Below are 22,844 nucleotides of genomic sequence, written 5' to 3'. Positions count from 1 at the left end.
TCCAGAGATGAGGGTCAATTTAAGGAATCTACCCAGAGTGCAATCTGGAAGTAAAATTTGTCTGTACAAATGGGTTTTCTTGGCTCCTGACTGACCCAAATTTAACTTGTTTATCCCGAAGATTGCATACAGCCAATGCAATGAGATGCCTGAGGGCGTACAATCAGTGATACAGAAATGCATTTCAAAAAGCTGTACCTTTGTCTCACTTCAATTTTATCTAATTTGCCACTCACTGGTATGGTAGCAATGTTGGGCACAGCCTGGCATCTGGGGAAGAAGAGGGAAGGTGAGCTGAGAATGGAGGTGAGGACATCTCTAGTAGTGCTCCTCTTCTTTGGGTGAATGCTACAGAAGCCCTCACACCACTCTGGCCATCACACCAAGGCTGCATTAAACTATCATATTATTAGAGCTTTTCCAGGAAAGATAAGAATGAGGACAGAATGTAAATCAGGATACTATCATCATGAGATGCAAGACTTTCATAGAAATGTGTACGAAAGTGCTTGCAAATAGTTCTTGGAAATCTGGATCCTTGAAACCCATGATGAAGAAAGGCACGATGAACATGGCAACACTTTCACTCCTTGCATGCTCACATGCTCCCTGGCAAGGCAGCACGAGGCGGTATTTCTAAACTGATTGCAGTTCAGGAGCACTGCACACTTGGAGTATCACCTGCTGGGTGCATGGCAGAGCTCTGTTTCTTTCAGAAGAAGAGAGCAGGAGGCTCAGGGCTTTTGTTGTTTTTCTTTTAGCATGTACATATCAGTCCTTTTCCAGCTTAACACATCTGAACTGCCACAGCCCACTTTCCACCAGGGAGTACTTCACTGCTCTGTATGACCTAGCCCAGGAGCTGCCCATGGCTGAACACAGCAGAGCAGAGAAGAACACAACACGAAACAGTACAGCACAGCATAGTACAACACAACACCACACCACACCACACCAGCAGGCTTCTTCAGAGCTCCTCTTTGCTCCAACAAGAGCTGGGCATACCTAGCTTTGGAGGTCAGGCCCTAGGCAAGTGGCTGCTGCTCCTGAGGGCATTGGCATAATACATCCCCGCTCAGGAGAGCCTGACCTCACCTCTATCTTCTCACCCCTCCATGAATCTTTTCCTTTAAAATACTAGTTTAACAAAATAGGGACAGAGAAGTGATGTACACAACCGTACGCTAATCTCATGATCCATCTTGTTCCTCCCACACTCTTTATCATCTGCCACTTTCTGCATGGTTTTAGCTGTAAATTTCCCAGGACAAGAGGCTAGCTTTGTGTTTGTTTTTAAAACACCATTCACAACAACGCTGCTGAAGAAGAAATATGCTGTTCATCTGAGCATTAGCATTAGATTACAATAAAGTAGTGGTGAGAAGCATATAGAGTTAGCACATACTACTGGTACAAAGGAATTAGGGAAGCAACTATTTAATGGTGCTTACCAATTTTCAGTGGTGCATCTGGTGCTGGTGTTGCATAGAGTAGATTTTCTGGCTTCAAGTCACGGTGCACAATCCCATTTGCATGCAGGTACTGCAAAAAGAAAATGTCAAAACATTTACCTCAGCATAAGATTACTGTCAAGTACGAGTTAACAACTTCCTAATAATCTATAGCAGCAGTTCATTGGCTGCTACCTATGAGACACAGTCAGTTAACTAACTTTCATCAGCTTTTTTCTGCAAATTTGCTCAGCACAGAATCCTTAGATACGTATTGAGATCTGGATAGGAAAATGAAAATTGGGAAGGCAAAGATGGCATCACGTCCGTATGAGAAGAAAAGCTTCTCAGAAAATGTTGCTGACCTTTTAATACAGTGGTAACTTCTAGGAAGTAATCTAATCGATGCTGAGATACAGAAGTCTGCCTCAGAGAAAGGCAGCTTCTGCATATTACAACATTCTAAGAGATAATCAAAAAATAGTCATATAACTATTAAACTATTAAATAGAAAACTTTGAAAAGAAAAAATGTAGCACGTGCACTCTGTCAACTATAAAATACTTATGGTCTCTTGACCAAGACTTCTAGAAGGTTTTAATACCACACAGTTGTAGGTGCACAGATTTCCACCTGTCTTGGTGAAGCTTGTACAGTACATGTGAACTCACTCTTCACTAAATTCCTGTATAGATGTTGTCCTTGCCTTGCCATAACAGAAGGAAGCACTTCTGGCATATATATGGGCACTTTCTACATTGCTAGGGATAACAATGAAAAAAGGTATAACAATGATAAACTAGTGAAACAAATTCTGTATTTCTTGATTTTCTTTCTTTTCTTATTTTCTTTCTGCAGCAGAAATCTCTAAAACCTTGGAAATATGATGCTTAAGGGAAAAATCAGAGTATCTATCTTATTTGAAAACTTCCTGGTCTACATTTTAGTAGAACCTCTCAGATGTGTTTTCCCTATTGAAAAAAACAAACATAGTGTGTGCACTACTAGGCAGCAAATCGCAAATTGTTGAACATTTGTCTGGAAAGTACAGTTACAATGTTCACTTGAGTTAGCATCTGAGATGTACTTTTGACTGTGCATCAAAAGTTTCCAAAGTTGCCAGTGATTAAGTAACATTAAGTATAAATATATAGCTCTTTCCATAAGCATCATTTTACTGACATTGAATGCTTTTTAAGAGTGTGTTTCTTACAGTGCAATAAATATATTTTGTTGACTTCCTCTAAAATCATAAAGTATCAGTATTAATCATGATGTTGCTAGTGGAGATAGGCCAAAGACTATAATCTAATTTACTTCACAGTGAAATCTAAGTACTTGTCCCACCTGTGTTTTATACAATGAGATGGCTAATTAGTTATACAAAACTGATGGATTGCACTCTGCTACATCGTTTATTGTGGTCATATCTGCATAGATGCACATAATCACATCTAACCTGGATAAGAATACATCTTTATCTTCCAGTGAAGACATAACTGCGACAAAGAGGCTACCACAGTTTATACCACTAATGTGTCTGACATGCAGTAGTAATAGAAACAGGGAGTGTGCTCTACTGGAGTGGACAGAAAGATTTCTGAACTGATTTGTGTTCACACACTGCAGGTCAGTTTAGCTGAAGTTGTAGGAGTGAGAAGGAACAGATATTTTGCAACCACTCAGTGGAAAGCAGACACTTCCAATTCTTTCACATGGAATAGTTTAGACCAAATTTGTGCAGAGAAATGATCCAGCCAAGTTTGCAGAAAGTCTTTTAGCAGGTCATTTTTTACACATGCCTATAACTTAAAAATATTTTATGGTTTGAGGCTGAAAACAGCAAAATTTTCTTCTCTTCTAAAAAGTCCATTTTTGTGAAAGTGAAATTTGGAAAAAGCAGTGGAAAAGCTGTTCAGCTTTTCCTGTGTTAAGTCATAAAGTGAGCCAGGCTCACAGGACTCCTTCTCACATACTTCAAGAACTGTAAACAACTATGCCTGCTAACTGTGTTTTCGTTTCATGACTTATTGATTTATTGACAGATTTGTACTGAATTTGCAGTGTGAACTCCTTTTCATTATACATCTGTAAGATCTGTAAGGAAAATAACCTCCTCTATCCAGCTCACCTTATGAAGAAAACGGGCAGGATGCAGGTGGGAGTGCAACAGATGTAATAACCTAATCAATGTCTAGCTACATTCATGGCTCTCTCTGTCCCCTCCACCACATCTCACCTTATCTCCCAACATCCCAGCCCAGATCTCCTGCCCACTCCCTCCCCCCAGTAATACCCTCACCTCCTCTGCCCTCTCCATGTGGAAGTGTAGATCCTTTCATGGTTGCTACAATCCCTGACCTCAGTTCCCTCTGTTTTGTCCTCTCTCTTCTGTAGTTTCTTTTGCTTGACTTCATATCTGGGCACAGGATGTGGTGCTCAGACTAGTCAAGACCCACAAGTATGCTGGCTCACCAGCCTGCTGTTGTCTCTCAGCTACTGGCAAATGTACTGCATATGGCTGGGGCTGCCTCAAGCTGCCAAGTCGTATGTTTAACAGACATCTTGTTGGCATCTTGTGTCTTTCAGACCAAGCGTTCTGTCAAATTTTGTTGAGGTGAGCCTATATAGTCAACAGTTACATTGTGAACCAATGGAAAAAGGGACAAATAGAATAAACAGAAGCAATAACAACAAGAACACAGTATTTTCACTGATGAAGAAAGCCCATTCTTCAACAACACAACAGTATCAGCTGTCCATATGGAGGTGAGTGGTTTCTCACTGGAGTTCTTTAAAATGTACCTGTCTCCCAACAGCCTTGTTACTGAAGGTCTCCAGACCAGGCAGTGGCCTTACTTTTCCCCTTTCCATTAGTGTGCAAAGAACAAAAAAGATGATGAGGAGATGAGAAGACTAGACTTATGAGGAGCAGTTGAGGGACCTGAAGTAGTTTAGACTGGAGAAAAGGAGGCTAAGGAGAGACCTCATCCCTCCCTATAACTACCTGAAAGAAGGTTGAAGCAAGGAGGTTGTCGGTCTTTTTTCTTGTTTGACAACTGATAAAAGGGGAGGAAATGGTCTCAAGTTGTTCCAAGAGGGGTTCAGATTGGATGTCAGGAAGAATTTCTTCACAGAGAGGGTGGTCAGGCTCCTCAGAGAGGTGGTAGATTCCCTATCCCTTTAGGTATTGAAGAGATGTGTCCAACCATCAACCTGACCTTGACCAAACCTAATCAAGGTCAGGTTGATGGTTGGACCCTGGGCCTTGTTTGCTAATTTTCACCAGTCCCAATAGGCAAAGTGAAGAGAGTACACCCACCAGCTCTGCTCACCACATAACACAGTAGCTCCTGGTATCGAAGACTACTTGGTAATTACATTGCCTTTTATGAAAGTGAACAGTATTCTGAGATTTACTGTTTTCTAGAAGTTTTTACTGTTTTTTTTTATTGTCTAATTAGAAATTGATTTAGTTAAATTAGCATAATTTTCTTTGTATAGCACCTATTTCAATTTACATATGCTTTATTTTGATTTCTCTTCACTTCATTTCTCACATATTGATTTTAATGAATAGAACTTTCCTTTACAGGCAGTGCCTCTGCAGCATAAGTTCAAAGACAATTGTTTCTGTCTCCCACTTCAGAGTATAGCTTTGGGCATTACATACTCTCATACTAGAATAGTTAACCCGTGCTCTACTGTTTAAATGTTATGTCTCTCAACGGCTAAATAGCGTGATTAAAAGTGAAGATCATGGCCTATCTATCTAGTCAGAAGTGGTGATACTGACTCTCTTTATGATCTAGGCTTTGCTGAGTTCCATAATTTTCCCCACCTGTAAAATGCAGATGAAACATGAAAAACATTTGCATTCTATGGATGGACGGAGAGATTTAACTGCAGAGTGCTGTACAACAATTTAGCATAGCATGCATGTAAAATGTGATTATAACGTGAAGAGAGATTCTTTCAGTAGCTAAAAAAGTCCTGTTTCCACTTTTTTCTGATTTTCAGTAGGTAACGCACTAGAAGAAAATATGGGCATAGCAGTCGTCTGATTGCAGCTTTGCTTATTTGTGTTAGTGAAATAAGGTGGATACAGAAAATTTATTTTTAAATCATAGTGTTATATTTCCATGGCAACATTACATGGGTATATTTAAATCTGGTTATGTCCTGTAACATCAATGTATCAAATGTTACATTTACTGATAGAATAACAGCCTTTGGTCTGGCCTGATGAGATGTAGATGAAGAGAGGCCACCACAGGATATCAGAACAAGACCTGTGGAAGAAGCCTTGTGGAAGAAGTCTTCTCCATGTACGGTTATTTCATCAGATCAGCTGAGTTGGCCAATGGCACAGGGAAGAGAAACTATGCCTTCTCATGTACTAGTGTACCTGTACCTGTTTCTCTCTCTCTCTTTTTTTTTTTTTTTTTGTTAAACAGCAAAGGCACTTGCAAGGCAGTACTGATTTTAAGGAACATTCCTTATAAGGAATGGCTGTTCCACTTAGTAAAAGAAAATGAACAGGAAAAAATAAAATGGAAACTAGAAACAACAGAGACCTGGAACAGTGTGTCAGTGTATATTAAATAAGTGAATGTAAATGCAAATGAAATGAAATAAAATAAAATACATAGTGACAAAACACTATTTGCTAAACACAGGGCCTTGCACATGCTCTGAAGACAAGAGATGTAAGCTGGCCAGGCAGGTGAACTGTATAGGCTTCAGGCACACAGTAGGCTACTGCTTTATCACTGTATAGCACCTCAGGTAATCAGGGACAAATGTATTCTAGCAAAATTGAGCGTGATAGTCTTACTACTCTTTGAAAAAACTTGAGGATAGACTCAGCAAGACACTAGCTGGGAACAGTACACAGAGACTTTTCTAAAAGAATCACCAGTTCAAATAAAGGCAGCCTTCACCTTGGCCTGTATTCCCGTGGCGTACAACAGCAGCTCTTGACTGAACAATTGTCGTGACTCTAACTGTGACTACAGAAGAAAGATTTTTTTTTTCCTTTCTTCCCTTTTCAAAAGCTTCTTGCTAATTGCTCCATGAGAGTTTCGTTTTCTGTTTGTTTAATCCTTTAATAATTAAGGTTCCTATCTAACTTTAAAGATTTTATGACAAAAGGATGAATGAAGACTGCTTAAAATTCTGGCCTTTTTTCTTAGTTTTATTTATGGTACATATTACAGAGAACTGTAGAAAAGTAGGGCTGAAATCAGTCTGAATCATCTACTCCTCTCCATGCTCCTAGACAGAATGAATTACACCTACAACAGTTGTTTGTCCAATTTATACTTAAAGGTCTCTGATACCAGTGACTCTGCAGCCTCCCTGAGCAATTCATTTCAAGGCTGTGCTGTCTTGACCTGTGACTTATCTGTATCGCAACAGGAGCAGATGAAGCACATTACTTTGTTTCTTACATACCATAAATGAAGAAGGCATATGTTCTGCCCCCCACACCCCCATTTTTTTCCAAAGGTCTTTCGTGTACTTAGCATGCACAAGATCAATCTTCCCTCATAAGACTAAAAGACTTAGTCTTTTCTTACAGACCATCTTTTCTAGGCTCATGATCATTCTTGTTGCTCTTCTCCAGGCTGTATTGATTTGCATCAATGTGTTCAAAATGTAAATATGCATTCCAGTTGTGGCTTGACAAATTTTACAGGATGTATTCATAACAGTATTTGCCTTTTTCTGCAATATATCCCACTCCTGTTTGCCTTTTAATCCAGTGTAACCTTCTGGTCCTTTCTGTTTTGATCACAGTCTTAGGTTTTTACTGGTGACTAGTCGAGTTCAGGTACAATTTTGTCATTGGCAGTACAGAAGGGACACTGAATTTTACTGAAGTTATTTTTTTTCAAATCCTACTCTCCAACATACTTGTAGCCTTTCCCAATTTCATGTTGTTCAAAATTTTCATTAGTGTACTTTATATTCCGTCATCCAGGACTGCCAACAAAAGCAGTGAAAGAGGCAAATCCAAGAAGATTTTTTCTTGCACCTCTGCTCTTGTATCTCTAGATACACTGTTAGCACTCCCTTGGTACATGTAGCCAGTCTAAACTCCATCCAGCTTAAAATCACAGCTTTTTGACCACATTTCCCTAATTTACTCTGAGACTGGCAGGTGAAAGTACCAAAAGCTTTACTCATGTCGAGTATGCATGACATCCCCTGTTTCGCCCCTATTAATAATGCCTCTTACACTGCTTGAGAAAAAATTAGACTAATCTGGCATGACTTGATCCTAAGAAAAAACTTGCCTTTCTGATAATCTCCATGTTTTGTTATTTCTCAGGTGCCTAATATTACTTTGTTTACTATTTACCATAGATTATTTTCTGGGAAGTAGAACCAAGCCAGCTGGCCTATAATTCCTCCCTTCCTTCCTCTTGAAATGTGTACTACCTATATATGGTTCTCTGCCTCTGCTCTAGGAGAAATAATGGTTAACTGTTCAATCTGTTTCAGACTCAAGAAGCTCATTCTTTAAAGAATGTACTAAGGAGTTCACCAGGTGCAGCCAATTAAAAAAGGGCTAAATGATTTGAAGGATCTCTAACCTAGCCTTTTCTTATTCTAGGCTTATATTTTACCACTCTGTCACTGGTGTTAATTGTGCTAAGCATCTAGTAATAGCTGAACTTTTAATGAAAAGAATAATAAATTAAAAAAAAAAAAAAAGACACTTCTCCTTTCATCATGTCTCCTTCACCTGGATTTCTTCTTATGAGAATGACTGATTTTGCTACGCTTCTTATCTCCTGCTAGATGCATCTCATTTTCTGTCCTGGCCTTTCTGGCTTTATCCTTCACACTCCTGCTATGCTTCTAACTCCAGCTTAAAAAAAAATGACCTATTTTCTGCTTTCTATACATTTCAGGTTGTATTTAACTCCAGGATGTACAGTTTGGGGCCGAGCACTATCCTTCGTTTAAATGGAGTGATGAGAAACCTGCTGACCCTTGACTGCAATACTATGCTCCCAGGGTCTTGCACTCTCTCTGATGGGCACAGGGCTGCTGCTGGCAACACTGCAAGTTCTCTTCTGTCTGCAAGTAAGGAGAAGGTCCTAAAATACCTTTGCTTCCACTTGTGAGAGTGACTGTGAGCCTCACAGCCTTTGGGTTTTGTGGTTTCTCTTCATGACCCAGTGGAGTTATCATCAAATGAACTTCTGCCAAGCATGCCTACAGTATGACTGCCACATTCATGAGCACCAGATTCACTCTTGTTTTCAAAGGGAAAATTTCTACCATCTTTATTAGTACACAGGATCTCCTTAGGACTTGCATGTTGAACTTGTTATGAAATCAAGCCTGCAGGGTTCTGAAAGGAACTGCGGGTAGAAGTTCAGTACTGGACATCTTTGGCTATAAATACAGTCCCTAAACCTTTAAAAGGCTGAAAACAGTATGTGTTTTTTTTTTCTTCTCCCTTTTCAAGACTGTCTAGACTTGTAATTAAGCCCTTTCTGCAGCCCTTACAGTAGTGTGTCATTGTGTAATGAAAGCTACTGTATAGTAGTTTGATTTAGTTTGATTTGTCACTATCATTTGATAGGGATGTGGTTAATTGATAAAGTTTCTGAAGCAGTTAAGAGAAAGTTTAAATAACCTTTTAATGATCTAACAGGGCAGAGAGGGATTATTCATGAAAGAAGAAAATATATACTCCTGTTTTCTATTCCTAGGAAAGTGAGTGAGCTCTCTATTAATCACTTTGTACATATAGAAGGGCAAAGCCAGTCTCCATGTACTTGGTGTCTGAAATAATCATAGAGCACATATCTTACAGAGTACAGAGAGACAAATACTCAGCATTCGAAATGTACACTTAGTCACACACTCTACATTGGTGTAGGCTTTGGAAAACAAGCCACATGCATCTTTGATAAGAGTTTGGGGGTTCAAGACAAATCTAAAATGTCACAGTTAGCAAGCACCTATGTTACAGTCTTCTGCATGTATCCGGTGATGTACAATTCACACATTCCATAATTACACACAAATTACAGGCTGGTACAAGAATAAGATATGTGACCTGCTCTATACCCTAGAGCAAAAGATGTGGTCCCTCTACACCACAGGTTCCACATCTTTAAAACATCTGTTTTCCACATCTGTTGTGACATGCAAGTTGTGTTTTAGATGTCTGAGTGACAAGTGCAAAATGGGAATGGGGCTACACCACTAGCTATCATTGAAACTGTGCTATCCTGACTGAAGTCCCTGTAAAACTCCACTGCCTCAACTGATTCAGGCTGTATTTGAAAACAGCAATACAAACACTGAGTGGCCTGTTTTTATGCTTCCACTTATCACTCAGGCAGCAAATAAGTTAGAATGCAGAACTGGACCCAAATCCTGTATGCTTGGACTATGGGAGTTGGGTCATGTGATTTATGCTGATTATGAAAAAGTACATTTATTTGATTTGGTATTTGACTTGTATAAACAAATTATTTAGGACTATAATCATTTTTAGTTTTTTTTTCCAAAATAGAAAACAATCATTGAAATATTTTCAAAATGCAGGGATTGTTTTCACATGGCAGAGTCTGAGAATTCTTGCTTAAAGAGATTTAAAAACAATGATGCTGTCAGAAACTAGCTCCAAAGAACCAACTGGGTTGCTGTAGTAAAATTGTGAAATAAAGTTATATACACAGCATAGTTTTCCCTCTTCCACTATTCCCTTACTAGTCACATTAACTCCGAAACAAAATGAACAGAAGACCATTTTATCATTGCAGGAAAAAAAGAAAAGAAAAGAAAAGAAAAGAAAAGAAAAGAAAAGAAAAGAAAAGAAAAGAAAAGAAAAGAAAAGAAAAGAAAAGAAAAGAAAAGAAAAGAAAAGAAAAGAAAAGAAAAGAAAAGAAAAGAAAAGAAAAGAAAAGAAAAGAAAAGAAAAGAAAAGAAAAGAAAAGAAAAGAAAAGAAAAGAAAAGAAAAGAAAAGAAAAGAAAAGAAAAACGAATATTGATTTATTTTCTGGATATCTTTCAGCAAGTCTGAGATTTCTTTTCTGGATAACAATAAAATGGAGTCCTTTGATAAATGATAAAAGGGATCAGGTTCTAAAAGCTTCCCCAGACATCTTGTAGGAAGATTATTCTTTGCATTTGTCTTGCTTTTACTGGTTGTTCTGGGAAATTGGAAGACAGCATTATGTCTGCTACTTGATACACTGACTTACAAACATTTTCATAAAACTCCAATTAGTTTAGCGAAACTCATTTAACAGAATATTATTTTAGCAGAACAAAGCATATTTGCCTTTGTACTTTGTACAAATATGCATTAACACAACTAATTTGATTTATTAATTCAGTTTATAAATCTGTGTACTACTAAGAAGTATATAGAAATGCATTAGTATAGATGCATAAATCCAAATCATTTTGTTCTCTTTGCTAGTCTACTAAATCCAAAGGTATGAAATAGCTCAGATGGAATTTTTTAATTCAGCAATTAGATTATATTAAATTTTTAACTGTAAGCTCCACAACTACTTTCTTTTACATTTGGAAACAGTTTTGTTTTTTAATGTTCCTGCTTTTAGAAGAGTGAGGTACCCTGAAGGGTGACAACCTTATACCAGGTGTGATTGCAGCAAATCACTTACAGCCATTTCTGCACAGTCTAACATACGCAGGAGAGGATAAAGCACACACCTTCCCACACAAGTCCCAAACAAATGAGCTCTGTGCAGGGAGCTAACTGTTTGCAGTGGTATAAAGTTCTCCTCTTACACTGTAAGTAGGCCACAGCAACAGAGTAGGTAGAAGAGATTTACTGCAGCGGCTTCGTCTCAGATCCATGTAGAGAAGCCACCCACTTGCAGTCTATCTGAATTCAGTGAAGAATTAGCATATATTAACGCACAGCCCCTCTGCTCAAACTTCCTTTTCTTTCTGCATGGCTGGGGTGCAGATGACAAGGATGCTGTTTCTCTTCCTGCAGCAAGAGCCCCTGCTCAGTAGAGCTTTCCCACTGCAGTCTCCTCACCTACTGGGCACCCACCGTGTGCCTGCCCTCTGTCAGGTGGCTTACCAAAATGGTGAAGGATTTATGTTCTGGGAAGACTCAGTCATTTGTGATGAAATTCAAAAGGACTATGTATCAGATGAAGAGCAATGTCACAAAATGGTAGTGGGCTAGTTAAATTGTGTAACTTTACACATCAAACATTTTTGTTCCTCCACAAACAGGAGTTGCAAACCCTGCCTCCAACCACCCCCCACCCCCCAGCCCAAAAAAAAAAAAGTCAAGAACAACAACTAAAACCACAGGAAAACTAAAAAATAAAAATAAAAATAATCAACTCCCCCACCAAAACACATGTCAAAACCTAGCAGTCCTGCTCCTCATACCAGTTCCTGTTCCTTCTACAGCTCTGCACAATTCACAGAGCCTCTCTGCTTGACTATCTTCACTTACAGCACAATGTACAACCCACCAAAGCATGCTGAGCTTTTATTGTTTGTACAGTGCTCTGAAGACAAAAAGCATTTTTATCACTTTCTTCTGTTCATTCTGTCTTCAACATTTTTTACTTGAGTTAACTACAATTATATTATAAACAAGAAGAATCCATAAGAAGCAGGAAATTCAATTAATTTCAAAATATGAATAATATTTAAAAGGTACTAGAGATGCAATTATTTTAAGACTAAGCTGAAAGAAAACTCAAAAGCTTCATAAATCAACTATAAGTGCCTGAGAGTTTTTTTTCATAAAATAATGTAACAAATGGGTAGATTAGAGTCTCCACTACTTGCTTCCGAAGAATAAGGTGATTTTGTCCTGCCTGTGTAGTACAATCAAACTAGTAAATTAAGCTGTGCCAAGGAATGCTCCTGGGTGCTAAAACTCATTTGTCTACACCATTAAACTTTCAGAAGAGTCCAGGGTAGATGAGCCCTGACAGAAACGACTCCTTGACACAGTTAGCCACTCCAAGGATTAGTCCCAACAGGCAACATGAATCTGGCCACTTTGGAAAGCTGCAATGATCTAATGCCATGGATACAGGCTGCTGCAAGCTGTACGGCCTCACTGAGGGACAGTGTCCCCAGCTGATTGCCTAGAACCCACAGGGATCTCAAAACAGTGGGGTGCTGGCAGGACCAGACTGCTGAGCTTTGCACCACAGGTGCACTGACCTCAGCAGTGCACAGCACCTCTCATATGTATGTTTTGGCAAGTAAATCAAAAGATTTACAAAGTGTTTTGAAGGTAACATTCCAAGGTAATAAACCTATGAAAGATGATTACATTTCTCTTGCCTATCTGTGAAACTTTCTTCCTGAACTATGTGTACAAAAAGTCTAACCTTTTTACCACATAATTGTAGCTAATGAAGACTTATATTTACATACGTAAATTTCCATTTTTACACACACATTGAACTTGTTTTGTGTTAATTGTACTGCGTTCCCCGAATGGTGAAGTTTGGCCTACATGTGGTAGCATCACTTCCGAAGCCTAATGTTGATCTTACGCTTAAGAAAGGAATGCCTAGGCCATACACTAATAAAACCAATAATGTTTAATGTTCTGTTTGTTTGTTTGCTTTTACAAAAAGCAGACTTTTTACAAAACACAGTTCTAAACACACATCTCTCAAGGGCCACATGTACAGCAGTGTTTGAATTTATTCATCCACTGAAGGTGAGGGCTGGCCCTGGGCAATGCAAAGGCCCACCTCAGTCTCGTAGGCACCATTATGTTACCCTGAAGATGCAGTGCAGCAAGCTCAGACTGATCCCAGCCCTGCAGCACAAGGACACTGGCACACTTCTATTCTGACACAAGGAAGGAAAGCAATATGTGGTTTCTGGCAGCTCCCCCATACCTCAGGAACTTCTTCTCTTGAGGTGCACCTTAGAGACTAGATCTGCCAATTATCTGACCTGTTCGTGCTTTTGCAAAACAAAATATACACTTAAAGACGGAAAAGAAGTCTACTATAGCCCTAGCATGGTCACTCAGCACCCTGTCCATATAAAAAACAGTCTTAGTGGGCAGTTATTTAGGATCCCCAAAGCAGCTGGAATTCATATCGTTCATTTCCATTCTAGGTTTTCAAGCCTGAATTTGTCTCCAGGTGATGACATTAACAACAAATATTTTTGCCATATATGACAAAGTACCTACAATGCTTGTGAAGAAATCATATATCTTAAAAAATTGAAGCCTTAAAAATGACCTACGCCTGCAAAAAGCATAACTACAAGGAGCTAAGAAATTCTCATCTGCTAAAAAGAGGAGGCGGTCAGGATGATTAGGCTGTGGATATCTCGATTATGTAGGTGACTGGCTCCTTTGGAAAGCTCTCTCAGATTGCATATGAATATAATTATGTGTTTTCTGGAAATAAATATTGCATGATTTGTGCAGGCTTCTGAATGCAAAAGAACAATTCAGATTCTGCTTGGAAATGTGACAGCCTTATTAAGTCATTTGGCATTTGTTTTTCCCTGAATGCCTAATGCTGCTCAGCTGGAATTCTGAAATATCACATGCCACCTGGAGAAATGCCGAACTGTAAATGTGAATTTGCCATCAGCCCATCCGTCTTCAGAAAGATCAGAAACAGATCAACGTGGGATGTTTTATTTCTGTGTAATGAAGAAAACTTGCCATATTATTGATGTCTCAAGTACAAAAGACTACAAATACTCTCCTTCGTGAGATCCACTGATAATGGAAAACATAATTATAGTATTTATCTAGAACTCTTTAAAAAAAAAATCAGTTGTGTTTCCATCCTTATTTTTCTGAGCGTCTACATGTATCTCTCTTCATATCTATCTTCATTTAATCCCAAATTCTGCTGCTATAATGGAGACATCCAAAAAGAGCCTACAAAAGTTAAGTTTCTGTTCCTCAGCTACTGTGCCATAGTCTTCTCAGGGTTCAGTAAAATCTGGTAAAAATATTTGAATGGAAGAAAAACATGGTGACAGGTAACACATTCTTCCAGTATTCACAGCTATGGAACTAAAAAGAAAACCTTGGTAATTTCACTTTAATTCATGGACAGATGGTATTCCCAATGCAACCTTTTCCAATCTGCAGACCCTGGGGCTATTTTTGTAGGAGAATGACAATAATTCTTAATAAACCCATATAATATGAATGTTTTCTGCAATAAGCAGAGACAAAATCTGTGTAAGAACATGCTGCAGCCTCTGAGCCTGCCTCAGGTTCTGTAGTCAGAAAAGCTGCTCATGCCAGAGGAGTATAGGATGCAAAGCTTGCTCAGATATATGTATTATGGGCTCCTGGGAAATATTAATCTTCTAGGACTTACAACTAGAAAAAACATCAGCCACACATGACAAACTGCAATGAATCCTATGAAACCAGTGGAAATGTTTCTGTTACCTTCAATGAAAGCAAAGTACCCGTGCTAGTTTTGGTCTTTATAACACACTATCATCATAATTCAAATATCTTACTAGCCTTGATCAGCTTACAGCCAACAAAGTAACTGTCAAAGAGAGCTGAGGCCTCATATAAAACTCTAAAATTAAATGCAATGACCATCACTAAGTCACGTGTTATCACTGTTCTTGCTCTGAGGAATGAAATACTATATAAAGGGAAAAAGAAATTAAGGTGGCTATATATATATATATTATATATATATAATATATATAATATAATATTATATAATTATATATTATATTAATTATTAATTATTAATTAATAATTATATCATTATATGATGTTTATATATATTGTATTTTAATTTAGGATTTTGTTTTTTTACAGAGTGTACAAGAGGCTTATACATTAGGGACAGGATTGAATTTATTCTCATGCTAAAGACTACCTGCAGAATAATTAGCATTCAGTCTAATCCACAGTCTGATCTTTGGTGATTTAGTCTGACCATTGTTATGAGATATAAAGTGTATTTATTGTTACAGAGTAAATGGTGAATCGAGGGGATTTCAACTTGAGCCCATTCCTCTTGTTCTATCGCTTGTTACTTAGGAGAAGAGACCAAGCCCCAACCCACTACAACTTCCTTTCAGGTAGTTGTAGAGAGCAATACGGTCTCCCCTGAGCCTCCTCTTCTCCAGACTAAAGAACCCCAGCTCCTTCAGCCACTCCTCATAGAACTTGTGTTCCAGGCCCTTCACCAGTTTTCTTGCCCATCTCTGGACACACTCCAGGGCCTCGATGTCCTTCTTGTACTGAGGGGCCCAAAACTGAACACAGTGCTCAAGGTGTGGCCTCACCAGAGCAGAGTACAGGGGGACAATCACCTCCCTGGTCCTGCTGGCTACCCTATTCCTGATACAAGCCAGGATGCCATTGGCCTTCTTGGCCACCCAAGTACACTGTTGGCTCAGTAGGAGAAATGCAAAGAGGATGGGAAGGCAGCTCACTTGAAGAGGACAGTGGTGAAAATAGAAAAATGAGGCTGAGGAATGCTGAAGGAATTATTTTTCTCTAGCAATTTCACTTGTTTGGTATTTCCTAAATTTCAAAAAATTTAGATCACCCTTGGTTTGTTGGACAGGAGAATAATATCAGTACCAAGGAGAGTATCGCTTAGGAAAAAAAAAAAGAGAAAAAAAGAAACAAAAGGCACCTTAGATACTGGAAAATCAGTATTAAGGAATGCAAATAAGGAGTAAAACTTAGCTCTACGAGTTGCTCATAGGCTACTTGACATCAATATGATATACCTCTGAAAAAGCTGAACACAATCCAAGGGCGAAGTAGGTAAAGTATTTATTTCCAGAAGACAGTGGAAAGGATTTAACTGATGGCAGAAGGCTGTGGAGAAACCTCTTCTGGATAACCAGGGATCAACAGGGGAGCAGGAAGACTGCTGTGTGATGAGATGATGCCAAACTTTCCTTGTTCAGCAAAGCAAAATGAAGGCTTGAAGGAGGATTTGACCACTGTCTATAACTAAAACACCCGGCAGGGTGGAAGGAAGTGATTTAAGTAAAGGATTGTTGGCACACACAGAAAAAAAAAATAAAAAATCCAGAAACTAGCTATGAATATCTTTAGGCTAGAAGTAAGAAAAAGGCTCTGACTGTAAAAGTTGCAAGTATTCAGGGCAACCTTCCAAGAAGCGTGTAGAGGTCAAAATATGAACTGCTGCTGGGGTAATGCTCAGTACACTTAAAAGGCTACATGTTACAGCTCCTGTATGGGCAGGGACTGCAACTGAGAGCTAGGGAGATATGTGACATATGGGTTCGGGGCCCTGCAGGGAGAAGCTCCTCCATCTTGCTTCAGAGGGGTTTGTGATAGTTACCAAACCCAGCTAGATCACCTCTCTCAAAGTGGGCACCTAAGAAAATCACCTGGCTTTCCCATGACCCACTTGAGCGCAGCTGCCAATCTTTTCCCTTTTCCTCCATCTCCTGTTCCTCCCCATGTTGCCTCTGCTCCTCAACCCACTACAGCCCATAGAGTGTGTTAATTTTTTTCTTCCCCTCCCCCCCCCCTTTTTTTTTTCCTTTCTAGCTATTTGAATGGCTTTTAGTTGCAATTTCTAGTGTCTTCAGTGGATTGTGCTGCTTAGCTGACAGTCTGGGGGATTCTCCTACCAAGCTTTACATACTATTGCTCATGTAAGAGCAGGCTGCTAACACTTGTGCAGTGGGATTGGAGGAAGACACGGGGGTTGGAAGCAGGAAGGCCAAAAGGAAAACAGTGAGCTAGGAGGACTTTGTTCCATCAATGACCTGGAAACAACAGCTATGTCCTCATTTAAATACTGATCTCAATTCAGTGCCTGTCAGGGTGAACATCCCACTAAGGGACTGTCCCTGCTCAGCTGAGGCAGCAGTATACAAAATACTGTAAGCAAGGAAGGGGAAATGGCTTTCCCATCTGCTCAGAGCTGCACTGGAAGAATTTCATATTAGGAATGTCTTTTGTCAGGCAAGAACAGCCCAGGATCAGAGCTGTTAGCAAAGTGTCAGGAATGATTTAAGGGGCTGCTAGCTCCCTTTCAAGGGTGAATGTGGAGCAGAGAGATCTCAGAGCTCTGAGGAAGTGATTAAAAGGAAAGTTACTGCTGAAAATTACTTCTTTCAGTCTGTGAGGCTCGGAGAAAACTGGCACATGTGTTTTTCTCAGACTTCTGTCAAACACCAAAGATAGCACTGCAAGAATATGAGGCTGAACTTCTGTGCTGTCTTATTTATGACAAGATCTCTAGTTTCTATGCATTCTTTTGCTTACATTTTTTTTTATTTTGGGAAATTATCATTCTTCTACTTGTCCCTCATAAATCTGCTAGTAGATTGTCCACAATCCATCTTTGCTTCTACTACTACATGTTAAAACCAGTTTCCAGATACCTTTTTTTTTTTTTTAATTATTTTTATTTTCTTTCTTGTTTGTCATCCCACAGGGCTAAATAGACAATTCATTTATATTTTCTCAGTCCTTTGGGGGTCTACCACTCCTCTCTACTATCAAACTGACAGTTTTAGCCATACCATGTCTTCCTGATCAGGTTTTTTACACCTCCTTTCACTGCTCCTATACCTGGATGCCATCACCAAGAGCTGCGACATGCACCAGCTCACATTCTCCTCTGTGTATCCTCCAGCGTCCTGACAGCACATCCTCTAATACATACAGCTCTGCTATTTTCCTTGCACAGCACAGAGAAATGGCTTTACATGACTGCTAGAGATGAACAGCATTCAGTATTGGCAGGTCTACTGTGATCTGTGAAATATCAACTCCTCTCAAGGGTAGTAATCATTTCTGTTACTGGACATCTGTAAAATGTTGGCAAGCACACAGATGTGGAGTCATCAGCTGGAAACAGCAGAGGAGAAAGATTTAGGTTCATTTGTATACCACTAGACAGTTATGAATTCCTAGTGTGAACTTCTTTTTTTTTTTTTTTTTTTTGTTTTTCATCAGACAAAGTGCTGCAAAAGGCGGCTCTTGTTAGGCCTGATGCCAAGACAGGCTGATGGCTGTGCTACCCTACGCTGTAACACCAAATTCTATAACGAAACTTCTCCAAGCTGAAGAACAAGCATTTTGGAGAACATGAAAATTCTCATTTTTTCAAGGAAAAGATTTATCTGGGATGTGATGTTTTAAATGTATCATGGAATGTGTGCAGAGATAAGGTCTAGCTGGATGGTCAGTAGCATTTGTTTCATTTTCAATTATTTTTCCTTAAACATGTACACTTGCAATGGTGTCTTTCAACAGAAGTCTCCCAGAATAGTTAAAACTCAGGCCAGTCAGGAATACCTTAGTCCTGGAAACAGGGTCCCTATCAGCAGAGATTAAATATAGACTTATTTAGGTCTAGCAAAAATTGGAGGCTGTGTGGGGAAGCAACTGCTGTTTCTCATGACATCAGGTAAACACCTGGAATGTAGCAGATGAAAGAAGGAATGCGAAGTCACAGCTGTTCCCTAACCATGGTGACATAAACAGCTTAAACAGCTTTCCAACAGGAATTTGGGAGCAAAAAGCTGACTGGTCTTTTGATTCAGGCTCATTGTATTGTGAGTGCAATAATGGTGGCAAATCCCAGAGGACCCCGCATTTCCATCCAACCTGTAAAGGAAGCACAACACTGCAAAATATAGCTGTCTAAACTAGAGCCATGGAGAAGGTGGAAACAAAAGGCTAAACTTCACATTCAAGCATCCTCCACAGGCTCCAAAAGGGAGCAACCCTGTGAGGTCAGGATGCTTTATTTCCAACCTGTGGAGTCAGTGAGGCCAAACTTTCAACTGCTGTGTTTGCTCCACTGACTTCAGTGTAATATTTATGACCCACATGGACAGGGGATCTAGTCATGGTAAAATCAGTTCTTTTACACAATGTATACCTATGTTTCAGTGCAGGCATGTATTTTTTTTCCTGCTAAATCAGTGAACAGAAAGTCTGGGGCTTCTGCTGATAGTTATGAGCAGTCAGCATTCAGCATCTGTGAGCTTGCAGAGATGAGAGTAACTGTGTTTAGACACATATGACTAAAGAAAGAGAGAAGAGTTTCAGATAAACCAATGCTGTTTCCAAACAAGGAAACAGACACTATCAGGCAACACTGTCAAAGACAAGATTTAGCAGAAATAGATAAGAAATATAACACTGATGAAAATGCCAATGTTTTCAATCATTAAAATGACATTTACTGGCGTTATTTCTTAGGGGAACTTAATTATCTTAAATGCCACTGTGTTTAAGCTATCTCATTCCAGGCTTTGGAAGCTTTTATCACTGAACTGTAACAGCATGCATATAAACTGTGCGCAAAAGTTGATTTCCACACACACAAAAAAATACTACTGTGCCTACTGAGCAGCCAATGTTAGTTTACAAACTATGAAGTTACATGGATGACTGCATGCATATAAATACATAACAGCACACTGTACACAAACAAAATTAAAACAGATGTACTTTGCCTAAATGAAGGCAAACAGACATTTAACTCGGTAAACATCAGTGCAAAACTGAGAGCTGTGAAGCACACTGGCATTGCTCCCAGGTGCACTCATACCTGGTGCTGCCCGTTGTTAGTCCCTGCTGCTGCTGAGGGACTTTATGTCTGCATATGTCTATTGTCTACAGGCATTTTGAGACCTCTGCTTGACAAGCTATGGACACTGAAGAATTGGATAGCAGCTTGCTGACAGTCACACAGCTGGTCTGTGTAGGGTTGTAAAAGCAAAGAGGGGTCACACAATAACAGCTGCTGGGCCCACCAGGAACGTACCAAGCAGTGGCTTTAGCTGCATTCTGCTGACCCACTTTCTTTAAAAAATGTCTGAAAACGATGTGCAAAGATTTCAGCAGGGGCTTTATTTTCTTTTGCTGGCTATCAGAGGGAATATAGGTTTGTATTTCCTTAGTCTGATCATAGTACTTTCCATTGCTTTGCATAACCCTTCAAGAAATCAAGACAGAGATTGATTCTTGGCGTATGATTACCTGCCATGAACTAAATACGCCAAAATGAGTTAAAACAATCCCTAGGAAAAAGTGCAGCTTTAGGAAAATGCTTGCCAAAACCAAAAATTCTGAAAATCAGTACAGGACCTACAATCAGTAGTCTAAAGAGCTTCTGTGTTTTGAGACAGTGTCAGTGGCTTCAGCTTATCATTATGTGACACCTGAGGCTGTACATACTGCATCTTAAAGACTGAATGTACTTCTCTGTGGACTGCACATTAGAATATGTGACTATGCAGAGCCTCAGTCCTTTCCTGAAGACAAACTGCTTCTTTTCAGGCAAAATGCCAGAAGCAAAATACTGGAAACAACAACAACAACAACAAAAAACAACCACCAACCAACTAAATACTAAAAGGAGGATTTAATTTTAGCAGCCAATAAGTGGTGTTTTTTGTTGTTGTTGTTATTGTTGTTGCTTGTTTGCTTTTTTTGTTGTTGTTTGTTTTTGTTTTTTTTTTTAAATGGCTGCAGGACATTTTTAATTTTTGTTGTTGTTGTTGTTTTGTTTTTGGTTTAGAAACACCATCTTCTCAAGGTAAATCCAGTATAAAAGTATTTCCATTGCAGTGGGAGTTTCAGGCAGAAATCCATAAGAAGAATTCACACTAAAACTCACTCTCAATGTGCTGCCATCTATTGCGAATCCTTTTAAAACATTCTTTCTTCTGACCTTCACTACATGGAGAAGAGACAAAAGCTCACACAGCCTGTGGTTGACAAATGCTGTTAATCCTACCAGTCAAGGCCAAAACATGAGTTGTATCCACTAACAATAGAGAGGGCACTATCTATTTTCTAGACTTTTTTTTTTCCCTTTATTTTAAATCTAGGAAGATGAAAGTTTGACGATTTGTTTTCTTCTTTTCCATCAACCAACAGGGCACAACAGGGGCTCCAAGGGACCCCCACTGCCCCAAGCAAGGCAGAGAGCAAGGTTGCTGCTTCCAGCACTTGGACATTCTTTCTGGAGGGACCAAATCCACCCTTGAAGGACACAGACATGGCCACAAGTTCCAGGGCCAGCAGTGGGACACTGCAGAGCAGCCCCTGGGGGACAGGCACCTTGATCTTGCAAGAAGGGGCCCAGTATGTACACCCTGCTTGTGGAGGGCTAAACTTTCCAGGCTCAGAAAGGGTAACCCAGTGTGGTCTCAGCCTTTTTTTTTTTTTTTTTCCCAGATTTATTGCTGGGTTTGTTCCAGTCTTGTTCAGGTCATATTTCTGAGCAAATCTGTGTTCCAACACATTTTTTTCCTCTTTGTATTGAAGCACAGTAAGGAAACTTACTCAAATGGAACATAAATTAAATTCTAAAGGAATTTATTTCTAATATTGGATTTAAATATGCTGTGTTTAACCTGTAGAATGCTGTACTATGAGAAGATGGCTTATTTGAAATAAAAAATAGATGTACATTAATAAATAACTTTAAACAATTTTCTAAGGTAATTCAAATGTATGTTCTGTACACTTAAAGTCAGTTTGGTATACTTAAAGTAATTTCTGTATACTTACTTAAAGTGTTTGGTGTCTTAGGAGCAAAACAATCCCACTAATGTTATCAACAAAATCTGCAGCTAAGGTAATTTTTAACACACTGCTTATTAGAACGAACACTGGCATATTGTTTGTTAGTAATGCTACCTTACTTATAGAAACAAAAGTTTACACCAAATACATGGGAAATGCAACAAAAGAAGACCTATGCTAGAACACAAGGAAGAGTGGCCAACCCAAGTTCACAGTGCCTTTCCATAAAGCTAAAAAACATTCATTCACAAATAGCCTGCAAGTTATCTTCAAATACCATGACTACATTATATGTAAGAAGAACTCTGCCCCTAAAGTGATCATCAGAACTGTCTGCCCTGTTGAAAGGTCCCATTGGCAAAACATCCTTTCAGGGTGCCCTGCAAATACCTTCACCTTGCTCAGGCCATGGCTGTAAGGTCAAGGACATTACTACATAGAAGTTCAGTGGTACAAAGAAACTTCTTCTTGCCTAAATACCATGTCTGCCTTATTTACCACTTTCTTTAAAGAAACACTTTACTTAAAGCCTCATTATTTTAACCTGACACCTAAAAGATCATTGGTAGCAAGGAGCCTTTGCCTGAGGCTGAGTAACAGCCAAGGGTAAGGGAGAGTTTCAATGCATGTAACACTTGACTTATTGGAACTTTTTCCCTGTCCGCTGTAACATGGATACCAGACTTTGATTCAAATCAAATATTACTAGGGCCAGAAGGCAAAGAGAGATTGAACCTCCTGACATCAGATAGAAAATGCACAAATCAGTAAAGAAAGTCTTCCACTTTGATAAAAATTACCTTCCCCACAAGTTGCAAATGTTGTGAGTGGCATTTTC

At 39.2% G+C, this 22,844-nt stretch overlaps 1 protein-coding gene across 1 annotated transcript in view; it reads right to left on the bottom strand.

Moving 5' to 3' along the window:
• Positions 1-22,844, bottom strand: part of CAMK4 (calcium/calmodulin dependent protein kinase IV) — a 157,093-nt gene that overhangs the window by 13,539 nt on the left and 120,710 nt on the right. The window contains exon 7 of the mRNA XM_066987845.1: positions 1,452-1,542. Coding sequence (XP_066843946.1) covers positions 1,452-1,542 — 91 coding nt within the window. The remainder of the gene's footprint in view (positions 1-1,451; positions 1,543-22,844) is intronic.

The sequence above is a fragment of the Anser cygnoides genome, chromosome Z (genome assembly GCF_040182565.1).
Source record: "Anser cygnoides isolate HZ-2024a breed goose chromosome Z, Taihu_goose_T2T_genome, whole genome shotgun sequence".
NCBI classification, from domain to species: domain Eukaryota; kingdom Metazoa; phylum Chordata; class Aves; order Anseriformes; family Anatidae; genus Anser; species Anser cygnoides.
The sequence above is the reverse complement of the archived record's forward strand: the minus strand, read 5'-3'. Positions and strand labels throughout refer to the sequence as shown.